This window comes from Gopherus flavomarginatus, chromosome 20 (genome assembly GCF_025201925.1).
Source record: "Gopherus flavomarginatus isolate rGopFla2 chromosome 20, rGopFla2.mat.asm, whole genome shotgun sequence".
Taxonomy (NCBI): domain Eukaryota; kingdom Metazoa; phylum Chordata; order Testudines; family Testudinidae; genus Gopherus; species Gopherus flavomarginatus.
Window position 1 is genome coordinate 24,891,647 of NC_066636.1, and position 13,860 is coordinate 24,905,506.

At 65.5% G+C, this 13,860-nt stretch overlaps 1 protein-coding gene across 1 annotated transcript; it reads left to right on the plus strand.

Moving 5' to 3' along the window:
* The first annotated feature begins 235 nt into the window (after positions 1 to 235).
* Positions 236 to 9,350, plus strand: DCST1 (DC-STAMP domain containing 1). The gene is made up of 15 exons (XM_050931009.1): positions 236 to 272; positions 401 to 526; positions 957 to 1,031; positions 1,385 to 1,513; positions 3,675 to 3,814; positions 4,340 to 4,517; positions 5,218 to 5,339; positions 5,715 to 5,872; positions 6,302 to 6,401; positions 6,620 to 6,715; positions 6,911 to 7,037; positions 7,538 to 7,654; positions 7,941 to 8,083; positions 8,411 to 8,524; positions 9,062 to 9,350. Exons 1-15 carry the CDS (start codon positions 236 to 238, stop codon positions 9,308 to 9,310), a joined length of 1,911 nt encoding a protein of 636 aa, XP_050786966.1. The 3' UTR covers positions 9,311 to 9,350.
* Positions 9,351 to 13,860: the final 4,510 nt, after the last annotated feature.

Here is a 13,860-nt window from a genome sequence, read left to right on the forward strand (position 1 = left end):
TGCTGGGATACGGGGCACTGGCGGGCGGAGGGAGCCCCAGGTGTCACAGCCCGTCGCCAGGATACAGGGCACTGGCGGGCAGAGGGAGCCCCAGGTGTCACAGCCCGTCGCCAGGATACGGGGCACTGGCGGGCGGAGGGAGCCCCAGGTGTCACAGCCCGTCGCCAGGATACGGGGCACTGGCGAGCAAAGGGAGCCCCAGGCCTCGCAGCGGAGGGAGAAGAGCACAGGTGTCATGGGGAGACCAAAGCGGCAGAAACTGCCCAATACGAGTGAGACCCCCCCTCGGGGATCCTGGCCTGGGCCCCAGCCCCTTGAATCCCAGCTCCCTGTTACTGGCGGGGCAGCCCCCCCATGGTGCCCTGGGGAGACCCGGCATGAACCCCTGTCTCTCCCACAGCTCTGAAGCGAGCTGTGCTCAGCCTGCTGCCCGCCTGCTGTGCCCGCTTCCTCTGGAGCCAGCCCAACCAGCTCCGCCTCAGCAAGTTCTTCCTGGGCGCAGGCGTTGGGGGCTTCCTGGCCCTCGGTGAGTCCGGCCGGTACCTGTCGGCGGGCTGGGGAGGCCCTGTGGGGCTGTTAGAACCCAGGACGGCCAGGATATGGGGTCCCTGCTGCAGGGCAGAGTAAATGGGGGGGGCTGCTTGGGAGCCTGTGATGGGGGCCTGTAATGCCAGGGCAGTGCTGACAACAGGGATGTTGGGGTATCTGAGGGCACTGGGATATTAGGGGGGATATTGGGGTGGAGGGTCACCCCAGTTTAGCTACATCAGCCTCCAACCCCATTTTGTTGAAGTGGTGCCATTGCCTTGCGCTGCCCAGGCTGTGGCCTTCCTGCAGCTAGCCCGAGCCCCCTGTGATGGGCAGGCATGTGTGGGGCTGGAGGGAGGGATGTGTGGGCAGGGAAGGGCCTGAGGTGCTCAGGGCAGCTCCCACATTCCAACTTCTTGGCTGTCCAGGCCTCTCCCAGCTCCTCCTCTTCCCCACGAGCCTCGACGAGGGTCACAAGATCAAGCTGATGTACGGGCTGGCAGGTGGGTGCCCAGGGAGTCGGTGCCTCCTGGTGGGTAGGTGCCCTGGACTGGGGCGTCTCCCCAGGGTGGGTGGGTGCCCAGGGGGTTGGTGCCCCCTGGAGGGTAGGAGCCAATCGTGGGGGGGCAGTGCCCCCTGATGGGTGGGTACCCAGGGGGTCAGTGCCCCACGGTGGGTGGGTGCCCATGGAGAGCGGGTGCCGCATGGTGGGTGGGTGCCCAGGGCAGGGCTGTTTGTGTTTCCTGTGGTGGGTTGGTGCCTTGTGGCCGGGGGGTGGGTGGGACTGACCGGTGCCCAGCTGGGCTGCAGGTTGTGGGAAGAAGCCACCGGCTCTCTCAGCCCCACTCCCCTGCAGGTGTCAGTGCCCTGGGCTGGGGCGTCTCCCCGCACTTCCGCTGCGCCAGCCTCCTGGTCGCCCCCAAGTTCCTGGGCAAGGAGGGGCGGCTCTACCTGCTCACCTACGTCCTGGCTGCTGTCTATGACGGTAAGGAGACAGGCTGAGGCTGGAGATATGTGGGTGTGGGGCCCCCTCACCGGGCACCTGGTGTGACTCCCCCCCACTCTGCACCTGGTGTGACCCCCTCCCCCACTGGGCACCTGGGGGTGACATTCTCCCCCTCCCTCCCCCCCGACTATAAGGATGCTGCCTCTGGCAGGACACAACTGCGTGTATCGATTCAGGACAAATTGCTCAGAGCCGGGCAGTCACAGCCCAAAGCTGGGGTCCTTTACGCACCAAACCAGCCAAACAGAGAGAACTTCGGTCTCACCCCACTGGCTAACCACAAGTCACACAAGCAATTCCCTTAGACACTCCAGTTTCCCAGTATCACCACCAGTGCCACTCATTATGGGGATGAATGGTTATGAAAACCAATACCCCAGTAAAAGAAAATGGGTTCTCATGATTGTGATGAAATGGGAATGTTCTTAATGTTTGCTCTGAATACTGTGTTGGTGCCTCAGTGTCCCCTATGCAGTTCTTAATATTTAGGTGGTGGGATAAGGGGGTGTGATTGCTGCAGAGCAAAGGGCCAGTGCACCTAAATACCTGACACTCAGTCTCCTAGCAACTGATGGCCTGGACCCCTCCCCTGCAAAGGTGCCAGCTGAAGGTGTTGGAGACAAAGGGATCAGGTGACCTCCTGGCCCAGGAAAGGAGCTGAGCAGAGGAGGAGGGGCTGGAGGGGGGTTTCAGTCTGGAGCTGGTTGGGGACGAGGACCACCTAGATACTTAAGAACTGCCTAGGGGACACTGAGGCACCAACACAGCATTCAGAGAAAACATTAAGAACATTCCCAGTTTGTCACACTGATCCCAAAGAACCAAGCCCCTGACCCAGGTCAATATACAAGTCAGATCTTACCCACAAATCACACTGTTGCCAATCCTTTAGAATCTAAAATCTAAAGGTTTATTCATAAAAGGAAAAAGATAGAGATGAGAGCTAGAATTGGTTAAATGGAATCAATTCCATACAGTAATGGCAAAGTTCTTGGTTCAGGCTTGTAGCAGTGATGGAATAAACTGCAGGTTCAAATCATGTCTCTGGAGTCCATCTCCAGCTGGGATGGGTCATTCAGTCCTTTGTTCAGAGCTTCAGTTTGTAGCAAAGTCCCTCCAGAGGCAAGAAGCAGGATTGAAGACAAGATGGAGGAGCTGCAGCAGCTTTTTATAGTCTCTTGCCATGTGGCTTCTCTTTGTTCAAAAGACAAGCTGCCCAACATGGCTTGAAAACCTCAAGCGTTCTGTCCATGGGCAGGTCCCTGCCTTGCTGAGTCACAAGGTGTGTCTGCTTCTCTCGATGGGTCAGTTGTGTAGCTGATGGTCCGTAATAGGCCATCAAGCAGGCTAGGCTGAGCTGACACCAACTTGTCTGGGGTGTCACCCAGTTTGAAATACTGACAGGTCAGAGCCAATATTCATAACTTCCACTACAAAAATGATACACACACCCAGACAGCAGCATCATAACCAGCAAACCAAAGCCTTGTCTTAGACACCTTATTTGACCCCCTTTATACAAGATTTGGTGCCACTACAGGACCTTGGTTGGAACAATGATCTATACCAGGGGTCGGCAACCTTTCAGAAGTGCTGTGCCGAGTCTTCATTTACTCACTCTGATTTAAGGTTTCACGTGCCAGTAATACATTTTAACGTTTTTAGAAGGTCTCTTTCTATAAGTCTATAATATAGAACGAAACTATTCTTGTATGGAAAGTAAGTAAGGTTTCAAAATGTTTCAGAAGCTTCATTTAAAATTAAATTAAAATGCAGAGCCCCCCGGACCGGTGGCCAGGACCCGGGCAGGGTGAGTGCCACTGAAAATCAGCTTGTGTGCTGCCTTTGGCACATGTGCCAGAGGTTGCCTACCCCTGACCTATATGGTCCCAGTTTGTGTCAATAACGTCACCCCCCCACTGCGCCCTCACTGGGCACCTGATGTGACCTTCCCTTCCCCACTGCAGCCTCACCGGGCACCTGGTGTGACCCCCCCTCCCCACTGCACCCTCACTCGGGGTATGGCAAGGGGGGGGTTGCGTTTTTCACCCCACTTCAGCAGGGGGCTGTCAGGTGGTTCTGGCCTCAGGCCTTGCCCTGGTGCTGGGGCCTGTGACCTGGCCGCATGGCCCATCCCCAGGCCCCATCGCCAACATGCGCCACAACCTGGACGAGGCGATCCGCTCCGTGGGCTGCACCGTGGAGCTGCAGATCAACCACAGCCGGCAGATCTGGAAGGTGTCCACGGCCCCCCTGCGTGCCGTGCTGCGCGACATGGTGGTGAGGAGCAGGGAGCACAGGCAGGAGCCTGGCCGGGATGGGCAATGAGGAGCTCGGGCCAGGGAGGGCACAGTGTGTGTGTGGTGGAGGGAGCATGGGGAGTTCGGGGGGGAGCCCTGGAGAGCCTGGCTGGGAGGGGGGCAAAGACACCAGGATGGCGGGGAGCCCAGCTGGGGGGGCGCAAGGACACCGGGGAGCCTGGCCGGGGGCACAGGGATACCAGGGAGCCTGGCTGGGGGCGGGCACAGGGACACTGGGGAGCCTAGGGGGGCACAGGGACACCGGGGAGCCTGGTGGTGGGGCATAGGGACACCAGGGAGCTTGGCAGGGGGGCACAGGGACACCAGGGACACCGACTGGGGCCGGGCAGATGAACTGGGCAGCTGAGGATGGGCACCGGGGTAAGGGCAGCGGGGCAGGAGCTGCACTGGGTGGTGGTTCCTGGAGGTCCCCCACTCAGCCCAGGGTGGGGTCCCCCCCATCGTCAGACCCCCCCACCCCCGTGAGCACCTTTTCCCCCAGCAGAAGGGCGGACGGACCCTCAATGCGGAGACCCGGAACGTCTCGCAGGCTTTCGCGGGGCTGAACGAGCAGGTGGCCAGTGAGGCAGGGTACGGCGTGAGGCGGCCGCGCCGGGCACAGGGGCAGCGCACCCCCAGCACACAGCAGCTGTACGAGCAGAAAACCAAACTGCGCTGCAAATGTGAGTGTGCCCAGGCAGCGTGGGAGCGGGGGGCACAGTGCCAGGCGGCCTGTGGGGGGCCGAGGCGGGGCCAGGCTGCACCAGGCAGGGCTGTGGCTCCGCTCGCTCTGTGGGGCTGAGCCGGGGGCTGCACTGGGCTGTGGCCAGAGGCCCTAGTGACCTGCTCCCCCCCCCCAGACGTGATTGACGAGGCGATCAGGCGCTGCCAGGCCTGGTTCGACGCCAAGCACAAGGCCTGTCTGCAGCACATTGCAGTGCCCCTCATCAGCCACCTGCTCTGCCTGCCCATGAAGTTCAAGTTCCTCTGCCACGTGGTACAGGGTGAGTCTTGGGGAGACCCTGGGCTGGGAGAGGGGAAGAGGCCAGAGGGTGACCCCACAGTGAAGGAGCTGGGAGCCCTGGCTGGGGAGAGCAGGGCTGCAGTGCTCAGGTCCAGGGACTTGGGCAGCGGGGTGGCGGAGAGGACTAGGCCTGCTGCAGAGGGTGAGAGACCCTCCTTCCATGCCCCCCCCCACGCTGGGATCCTCTCCCACCTGGGGCCCGGTGCTGCCAGAGCCCGGAAGAGCCAGGAAGCCCCCACACACCTTTAGCGGCCCTGAGCACCCCAGCTGGGAAGGACAGGGGAGGCTGGGCCCACGACGGGGGGCAGGTGGGGGGCTCCCCACTCCATGCAGCTCACTTCAAACTCCCTCCGCCCCAGTGATGCACACCTGGTGCAGGGACAAGATCCCCGTGGAGGGAAACTTCGGCCAAACCTACGACAAAGTGAACGGCTCCGTGGCTGGCATCAGCCAGGACTTCAGCGCCCAGCTGGTCGTCCAGGTGTGACCATCCTGCCCCCGATGTAACGCCCGCCCTTCCCCCATCCCTAGGCTGTGACACCCACCCCTCCCCCCAAGGTGTGACCGCCCCCTTCCCCCATCCCTAGGCTGTGACACCCACCCCTCCCCCCAAGGTGTGACCGCCCCCTTCCCCCATCCCTAGGCTGTGACACCCACCCCTCCCCCCAGTGTGACATTCTAGTGCTCCCCCGGGGATGTAACATCTTCCTCACCCTCCCGGGTCTGAGACCGACCTCTCCCCCCGGCCAGGCCCCGATGGTGCGTAAAGCCCCCCCTGTACAAAGTGCCCCCGGAGGTGAGATGGCCAGCCCCTACGCCTGCTGTACCCCCTGCTGACTGGCTCTCTGCCCCCTAGCACGAGCCCCAGGACACGCTGATGGGCGTGAATGTTTCCCGGGAGCGGCTCACCGAGGAGGTGACCGCGCACGTGCGTCAGCAGAGTGTCCGGCTGGGCCAGGCCATCTCCGTGCTGCGCCTGCTGCTCTCCTGCACCTTCCTCTTCATCTTCATCTCGTGAGCTCGGCCGGTGGCCTGTGGGGGCAGGGGACAGGCTCCGTTCCCTTGCATGGGATGGCACCGAGCCCCCACTCCCACATGCCCTGGGAGATGGTATGGGACGCAGCATGGCCTAGGGGGTAGACCAGGGGCTGGGACTCTGGACTGGGCTTCTAGTCCCACTTTGGCCACTGCATGACCTGGGGCAAGTCCTGTTCCAACTCCACGCTTCAGTTTCCCCATGTGTAAAACAGAGACCAGGATCCCGACCTTGAAAAGCCCGTTGTGACCTGTGGACGAGCTCTGTGCAGCCTCTGGGATGAGGCCTCCCCTGGCAGCAAGGGGTGGGGCTCTGTGCCCCATGTGTCTGTCTGGCAGTGCCCAGCGTGGGGCGGGGGGTTGGGCCCAGCAGTGCCCCAGGTCTCAGCTCCCTCACTCGTCTCCCAGTGCTTTCTCCTACATGAACCACTATAACCATGATATCCGCTTCGACAACCTCTATGTCACCACCTACTTCCGCCAGCTCGACGCCCGGCGCTGGAAGCAGGTGAGGGCACCTGGCCTGGCTTGGGGAGGGCATGGGGAGCCGTGGGCTGGGGCTCGGGGGGCTCGGCGATGGGCTCTCAGGCAGACAATCCACTAATTGTCCTGCTCCCTGTTGCTGTTCCAGGTGAGTTCCCCTGGCCGCGTGGGAGGTGAGGAGAGGGCCCTCGGGAGGGGCAGGCCCCGGGTGCCAGCCTGTGCCACTCTGCTTTGTCTCTCCAGAAGAAGCGTACATTATTGCCCCTGCGCCGGGCCGAGGTCTCTGGCGTGATCTTCCCCTGCAGACTGGCCATGCAGCCGCCTGAGCTGAAGAGTCTGGTGAGTGGGGGCCAGGGGCCACGCTGGTACAGGCTGTTCCTGGCTGCCCGGCAGTGTCACCCCTGTGGGAGCCCTGGCAGCTGGTGCTGACTGAGCATCGCACGCTGTGCTTTGAGGGAGCACTGGGCTGGGAGCAGGGGACATTTGGTGGGCCGGGGGGCCTGGGGGAGGCTGTAACGCACCCCTCCCCCTCAGATGCTGGAGCTGCTGGAGTGTGTCCCCCCGCTGCTCTTCCTGCTGCTGGCCTGGGGCCTCGACCACGTCCTCTACACCATGTTCAGCGTCATCCGCCACCACTCCTTTGTGCAGTACTCCTTCCACAGTGAGCGCCTGGCACGGGCAGCTGCCCGCCTCCACCATGCCATGGCACTGCCCCCTGCCCCATGGCACCATCCCCAGCCCCATAGCACCGTCCCACGCCCCATGGTACCCTCCCCCACCCCATGGCACTGCCCCATGGCACCGTCCCCCGCCCCATGGCACTGTCCTCCACCCCATGGCACTGCCCCATGGCACCGTCCCCCACCCCATATAACCCGCCCCATGGCACCATCCCCAGGGACAGCCCCCAGCCCCATAGCACCACTCCCCAGGGACAGGCACAGCTCCCCAGCCCCATGGCACCATCTCTGGATGTTGGCCTCTCTCCCTCCAGCAGCAGTAACTGCCTTTCACAATATCTGGTAGCGGGCACCCACACTCCAGCCCCACAGGCAGGACTCACCAACTCCCCTCCCTGCCTTCCCAAGACCTCTACAACCCCCCACCTGTGTGTGTCCCAGAGTCCCCCTCCCCATGACCCCGACTCTCTGCCTGCTGCAGGCAGCCACCACCTGGAGGTGCGGGTCGGGGGCCGCTCCCTGCTGGCTCGGCTGCTCCGAAGCACCATCGGCGCCTTGAACACGTCCTCCGAGATGGCACTGGAGTCGACTAACCTGGGTGAGGGTGGGGGAGATGGACACCCCTCCCCCACGTGGAGAGTGCCCACCCCTAGGCATGGGGCTCCTGAGGGCGCAGGCTCCCGTGGCCTGGCCCATCTCTGCCCAAGCCCAGCTGCTCTCCAGAGCCTGTGGATATTCTCCCTCCCCTCTGGAAATTCACTGGGGTCGTCCGGGCGAGACCCCAGGGCAGTGCCCTCTCCCCTTCTCGGCATTCCAGCTGCTTGAGGAGGGGGACGAGGGGAACACGGAGCTGAGGCCTCACTATGTCTGTCTGGCCCACGCAGCCTGCCTGCCGCAGCCCCAGGCCATGGCACAGAGCGACTACCTGGCCAGCTGCCTGCCCCTGGGGGCCCTGGTGCTGCTGTGTCTGGGCCAGGTGTATGCCCACCGCCTGCGCCGCGTCATTGCTGCCTTCTATTTCCCCAAGGTGAGCCCCCCACTGACCCCTAGTCCTGCCCCTGAGACCCCAGTGACCCCCTCCCCCACCCCGAGACTTCTCCCTCCCCTCTATCCCCAACACCCCTCCGCCCACAATGTTTCCTATCTTCCTCCATCTCCCCTCTGGTCCCTCCACACCCCCTGCCTCCTGTCTCTGTAGATTCTAGCCAGGGCCCCCTGCCTGGGCTGGGGACTGAGACCCCGCCCTCCCCACACTCCTGGGGGTGGGGTCACCCCCAGATCCCAGGGAAGGGAAGCTGGGGGAGGGGCTCTGCCTTCCTGCCCCCACGGCCCCTCAGGCTCTCCCCTCGGCCAGCGGGAGAAGAAGCGGGTCCTCTTCCTGTACAACGAGCTGCTGCACAAGCGTCAGGCCTTCATCCGGCTGCAGAGGAGACGCATCACCCAGCATGCCCGGCGGCACCAGGCCTTCGTGAGTGCAGGCGTCGGGCTGGGCGGGGCTCGGGGATGGCGAGGGGCAGGGGAGGGCCCTGCAGCCACTACATATGTACACATCTCTGCACACCCACGGCAACACACGCCTCTGTGCACCTATGGAGACAGCACCCACACTCACACCTGATGGTGAGAGCCACTGCACACCCCTTTGCACAATTGTGCACATGCTCACACATGCATGGGGGAGCCATTGCACACACTCTCTGCACACACTCACCCACCTGTGGGAGATGTTTCACACCCGTTGCCACAAGTGGCTGGCCACTCCTCCCCACAACCCTCCCCAGCTGGTGTTATTCTGCTCCTCCCCCACTCTGCTGTCCCAAAGTCCAGGGCACAGCAGCTGGGGCCCCAGTCCCATCACAGGCTCTGGCTCCCACTCTGACCCTACAGCCAGGACAAGACCCCAGCCTGGGCTGCGGGGGAGGATGTCAAGCAAAAGCCCCAGTCCCTTGGGAGAAGGACCCACTGCCCACACCCGCCTAGAGCCCCCGGCTTGTCCCTGCTGCAGGAGAAGCCCCTGCTGGAGCGTCTCTACCTCTGGTGCCCACTTCTGCGCCGCTGCCTGCGCCGGTACTGCGTGCTGTGCGGCTCGCCCGAGAGCCGCGCCTCCCAGCTGTGCCCGACGCCCACCTGCGGCACCATCTACTGCCAGCCCTGCTGGAGGGACATGGGGCAGGTCTGCTTCGCCTGCACCCCCGGCCACGCGTCCCTGTCTGGAGACAGCAGCAGCGAGGAGCAGATGACCTACACAGACTGAGGCGTGGGGGGCCAGCGGGAGGCTCCTCCCCAGGACAGGGCTCCTGGCTCATTAAACAGACGCTGGCTGGTCTTGGCCTTTGTGGCTGTCTCATTTTCCCCTCTAGCAGCGGGTGCACAGGCAGGATAATGGCCTGCTACTCCTGCTGGCTGAGGGAGTTAGTCCTTTAAGCTCCAAAGGCTGGGGGCTGTGCTAGTGTCCTGGGTTCAAACCCTGCTGGCAGCCTGTGGTCAGGGGAGTCCCGAGGAGCAAGGGCTGATCCTCAACTCTCTCCTCCCATCTTTAGTCTCGCCCCAATGCCTGTGACCCCAGGAGAGCGGCCGGGAGCCAGCGCCACTAAGGCCAGAGTTTTGTATGACTCAGCTCCAGGATGTGTGGATCCAACTCCCCAGCCCCAGATGTGTGGAGACAACTCCCCATTCAAAGGCTGCCTCCCTCCCCATCTCCAAGCAGCCCCCGGCCCATCAGGGTTGTCCTGAAGCCCATCCTCCAGGACAGTTGGGGGAAGAGCGGTTGACGTGTGGGGGATGGGGCAGTTGGGGGCAGAGGAGTCAGGGTGTTGGGGGCAGGTGGAGGGGAGTGGGGCACTGTCATGCAGTGTGGGGGAGTCAGGGCCCTGCACCCCTCTTCCTGCCATTCACCGGGATTCTCAGCCAGCCAGTAACACAGAAGTTTATTAGCCGACAGGACCATGGTCTCAAGCAGGGCTCGTAGGTACAACTAGAACCCCTCAATCAAGTCCTTCTGGGGGGTTCAGGGAGCTTAGACCCCAGCTTGGAGTTCTCTGCGTTGCCTCTCAGCCCAAGACTGAAAACAAAACGTCCTCCAGCCGCTCTCTCCGGCCCCCCCCCCTCCTTTGTCCAGTCTCCCCGGGCAGAAGGTGTCACTTCTCCCAACCCCCTCCTGGCTCAGGTTACAGCTCAGGGAGCCTCCTTCAAGGGAAGTTCCCCATCCCCAAGGTAACTCCCCTGCGACATTCCCAGGTCAAATCTGCCCCACTCCCTGCTCCGTCACAGGCAGTCGGGGGGCAGAGGGGTCGGGGTCTCTGCGGGGCAGGCGGAGGGGATAGGGGCAGTTGGGGTGTTCGGGGTGGCAGAGGGGAGTGGGACAGTTGGGAGACAGAGGAGGCGGGGTGTTGGGACTAGGCGGAGGGGAGCAGGGCAGTCCAGGGGCAGAGGGTTTGGGGTCTGCGGGGCAGGTGGAGGGGAGCAGCGCAGTTAGGGGGAAGAGGGGTCAGGATGTTGGGACCAGGCAGAGTGGAGTGGGGCAGTTGGGGGGCAGAGAGGTTGGGGTGTTGGGAGCAGGCAGAGGGGAGAGGGGCAGTTGGGGGGCAGAGGGGTCAGGGTCTGGGGAGCGGGGCAGTTGGGGGGCAAAGGGAGCAGGGTCTGGGGGCCAGGCAGAGTGGAGCGGGGCAGTTGGGGGACAGAGGGATTGGGGTGTTGGGGGCAGGCAGAGAGGAGAGAGGCAGTTGGGGTGCATGGCAGTTGAGGGGCAGAGAGGTCGGGGTGTGGGGGTCGGGGGTGGGGAGCGGGGCAGTTGGATGACAGGGCCTGCGAGGCAGGTGGAGGGGAGTGCGGTGTTGGGGGCAGGTGGAGGGGAGCAGGGCAGTTGGGGGGCAGAGGGGTCAGGTCAGCGGGGGTGGAGAGCGGGGCGGAGGGGTCAAGGTCTGCGGGGCAGGTGGAGGGGAGCGGGGCAGTTGGGGGGAAGAGGGGTCGGGGTGTTGATGGCATGCGGAGAGGAGCGGGGCAGTTGGGGTGTGGGGCAGTTGAGGGGCAGAGGGGTCTGGGAAGCGGGGCAGCTGGGGGGCAGGGGGAGCGGGGCAGAGGGGTTGGGGACAGGCAGAGGGGAGCGGGGCATTTGGGGGGCAGAGGGGTCTGATGGGCGGGGCTGGGGAGCGGGATGGAGGGGTCTGCGGAGCAGTTGGAGGGGAGCGGGGCAGTCGGGCGGCAGAGGTGTCAGGGGCAGGGGTGGGGAGCCGGGAAGTTGGGGGTCAGGGGGAGCAGGGCAGAGAGGTTGGTGTGTTGGGGGCAGACGGAGGGGAGCAGGGCAGTTGGGGGGCAGAGAGGTTGGGGTCTGAGGGGCGGGGGTGGGGTGCGGTTGGGGTCAGGGTCTGCAGGGCAATTGGGGGGCAGAGGGGGCGGGATCTGGGGGGCAGAGGTGGGGAGCGGGGCGGAGGGGTCGGGGTCAGGGTCTGCGGGGCAGGTGGAGGGGAGCAGGGCAGTTGGGGGGCAGAGAGGTCTGGGTCTGGGAAGCGAGGCAGTTGGGGGGTGGGGGAGCGGGGCAGTTGGGGGGCAGAGAGGTTGGGGTCTGAGGGGCGGGGGTGGGGTGCAGTCAGGGTCAGTGTCTGCGGGACAGTTGGGGGGCAGAGGGGTCAGGGTCTAGGAGGCAGGGGTGGGGAGTGGGGCGGAGGGGTCGGGGTCAGGGTCTACGGGGCAGAAGGAGGGGAGTGGGGCAGTTGGGGGGCAGAGGGGTCAGTGTGTTGGGGCAGACGGAGGGGAGCGGGGCAGTTGGGGTGCAGAGAGGTTGGGGTCTGAGGGGCGGGGGTGGGGTGCGGTTGGGGTCAGGGTCTGCAGGGCAGTTGGGGGGCAGAGGGGTCGGGGTCTGAGGGGCGGGGGTGGGGTGCGGTCGGGGTCAGGGTCTGCGGGGCAGTTGGGGAGCAGAGGGGTCGGGGTCTGAGGGGCGGGGGTGGGGTGCGGTCGGGGTCAGGGTCTGTGGGACACTTGGGGGGCAGAGGGGTCGGGGTCTGAGGGGCGGGGGTGGGGTGCAGTCGGGGTCAGGGTCTGCGGGACACTTGGGGGGCAGAGGGGTCGGGGTCTGAGGGGCGGGGGTGGGGTGCAGTCGGGGTCAGGGTCTGCGGGGCAGTTGGGGGGCAGAGGGGTCAGGGTCTGAGGGGCGGGGGTGGGGTGTGGTCAGGGTCTGCAGGGCAGTTGGGGGGCAGAGGGGTCAGGGTCTGCGGGGCAGTTGGGGGGCAGAGGGGTCAGGGTCTGGGGGTGGGGAGCGGGGTGGAGGGTTCGGGGTCAGGGTCTGCGGGGCAGTTGGGGGGCAGAGGGGTCGGGGTCTGAGGGGCGGGGGTGGGGTGCGGTCGGGGTCAGGGTCTGTGGGGCAGTTGGGGGGCAGAGGGGTCAGGGTCTGAGGGGCGGGGGTGGGGTGCGGTCGGGGTCAGGGTCTGTGGGGCAGTTGGGGGGCAGAGGGGTCAGGGTGTGAGGGGCGGAGGTGGGGTGCGGTCGGGGTCAGGGTCTGCGGGGCAGTTGGGGGGCAGAGGGGTCGGGGTCTGAGGGGCGGGGGTGGGGTGCAGTTGGGGTCAGGGTCTGCGGGGCAGTTGGGGGGCAGAGGGGTCAGGGTCTGAGGGGCGGGGGTGGGGTGTGGTCAGGGTCTGCAGGGCAGTTGGGGGGCAGAGGGGTCAGGGTCTGAGGGGCGGGGGTGGGGTGCGGTCGGGGTCAGGGTCTGCGGGGCAGTTGGGGGGCAGAGGGGTCAGGGTCTGGGAGGTGGGGGTGGGGAGCGGGGTGGAGGGTTCGGGGTCAGGGTCTGCGGGGCAGTTGGGGGGCAGAGGGGTCGGGGTCTGAGGGGCGGAGGTGGGGTGCGGTCGGGGTCAGGGTCTGCGGGGCAGTTGGGGGGCAGAGGGGTCAGGGTCTGAGGGGCGGGGGTGGGGTGCGGTCGGGGTCAGGGTCTGCGGGGCAGTTGGGGGGCAGAGGGGTCAGGGTCTGGGAGGTGGGGGTGGGGAGCGGGGTGGAGGGTTCGGGGTCAGGGTCTGCGGGGCAGTTGGGTGGCAGAGGGGTCGGGGTCTGGGAGGTGGAGGTGGGGAGCGGGGTGGAGGGTTCGGGGTCAGGGTCTGCGGGGCAGTTGGGGGGCAGAGGGGTCGGGGTCTGAGGGGCGGAGGTGGGGTGCGGTCGGGGTCAGGGTCTGCGGGGCAGTTGGGGGGCAGAGGGGTCAGGGTCTGAGGGGCGGGGGTGGGGTGCGGTCGGGGTCAGGGTCTGCGGGGCAGTTGGGGGGCAGAGGGGTCAGGGTCTGGGAGGTGGGGGTGGGGAGCGGGGTGGAGGGTTCGGGGTCAGGGTCTGCGGGGCAGTTGGGTGGCAGAGGGGTCGGGGGCAGAGGGGCGGGGGTGGGGTGCGGTCGGGGTCTGTGGGGCAGTTGGGGGGCAGAGGGGTCAGGGTCTGAGGGGCGGGGGTGGGGTGCGGTCGGGGTCAGGGTCTGCGGGGCAGTCGGGCGGCAGAGCTGTCAGGGTCTAGGGGGCAGGGGTGGGGAGCCGGGAAGTTGGGGGGCAGGGGGAGCAGGGCAGAGGGATCGGTGTGATGGGGGCAGACGGAGGGGAGCGGGGCAGTTGGGGGGCAGAGGGGTTGGGGTCTGAGGGGCGGAGGTGGGGTGCGGTCGGGGTCAGTGTCTGGGGGGCAGAGGGGTCGGGGTCTGGGGGCGGGGGTGGAGAGCGGGGTGGGGTCAGGGTCTGCGGGGCAGGCGGAGGTGAGCGGCCGGCGAACGATGCCGAGCTCCCCGGGGGCCGGCGTAGGCGGAGCTCGCTGGGCGGACCTGAGCCCTGGCAGGGCCGGCCGGGGAGG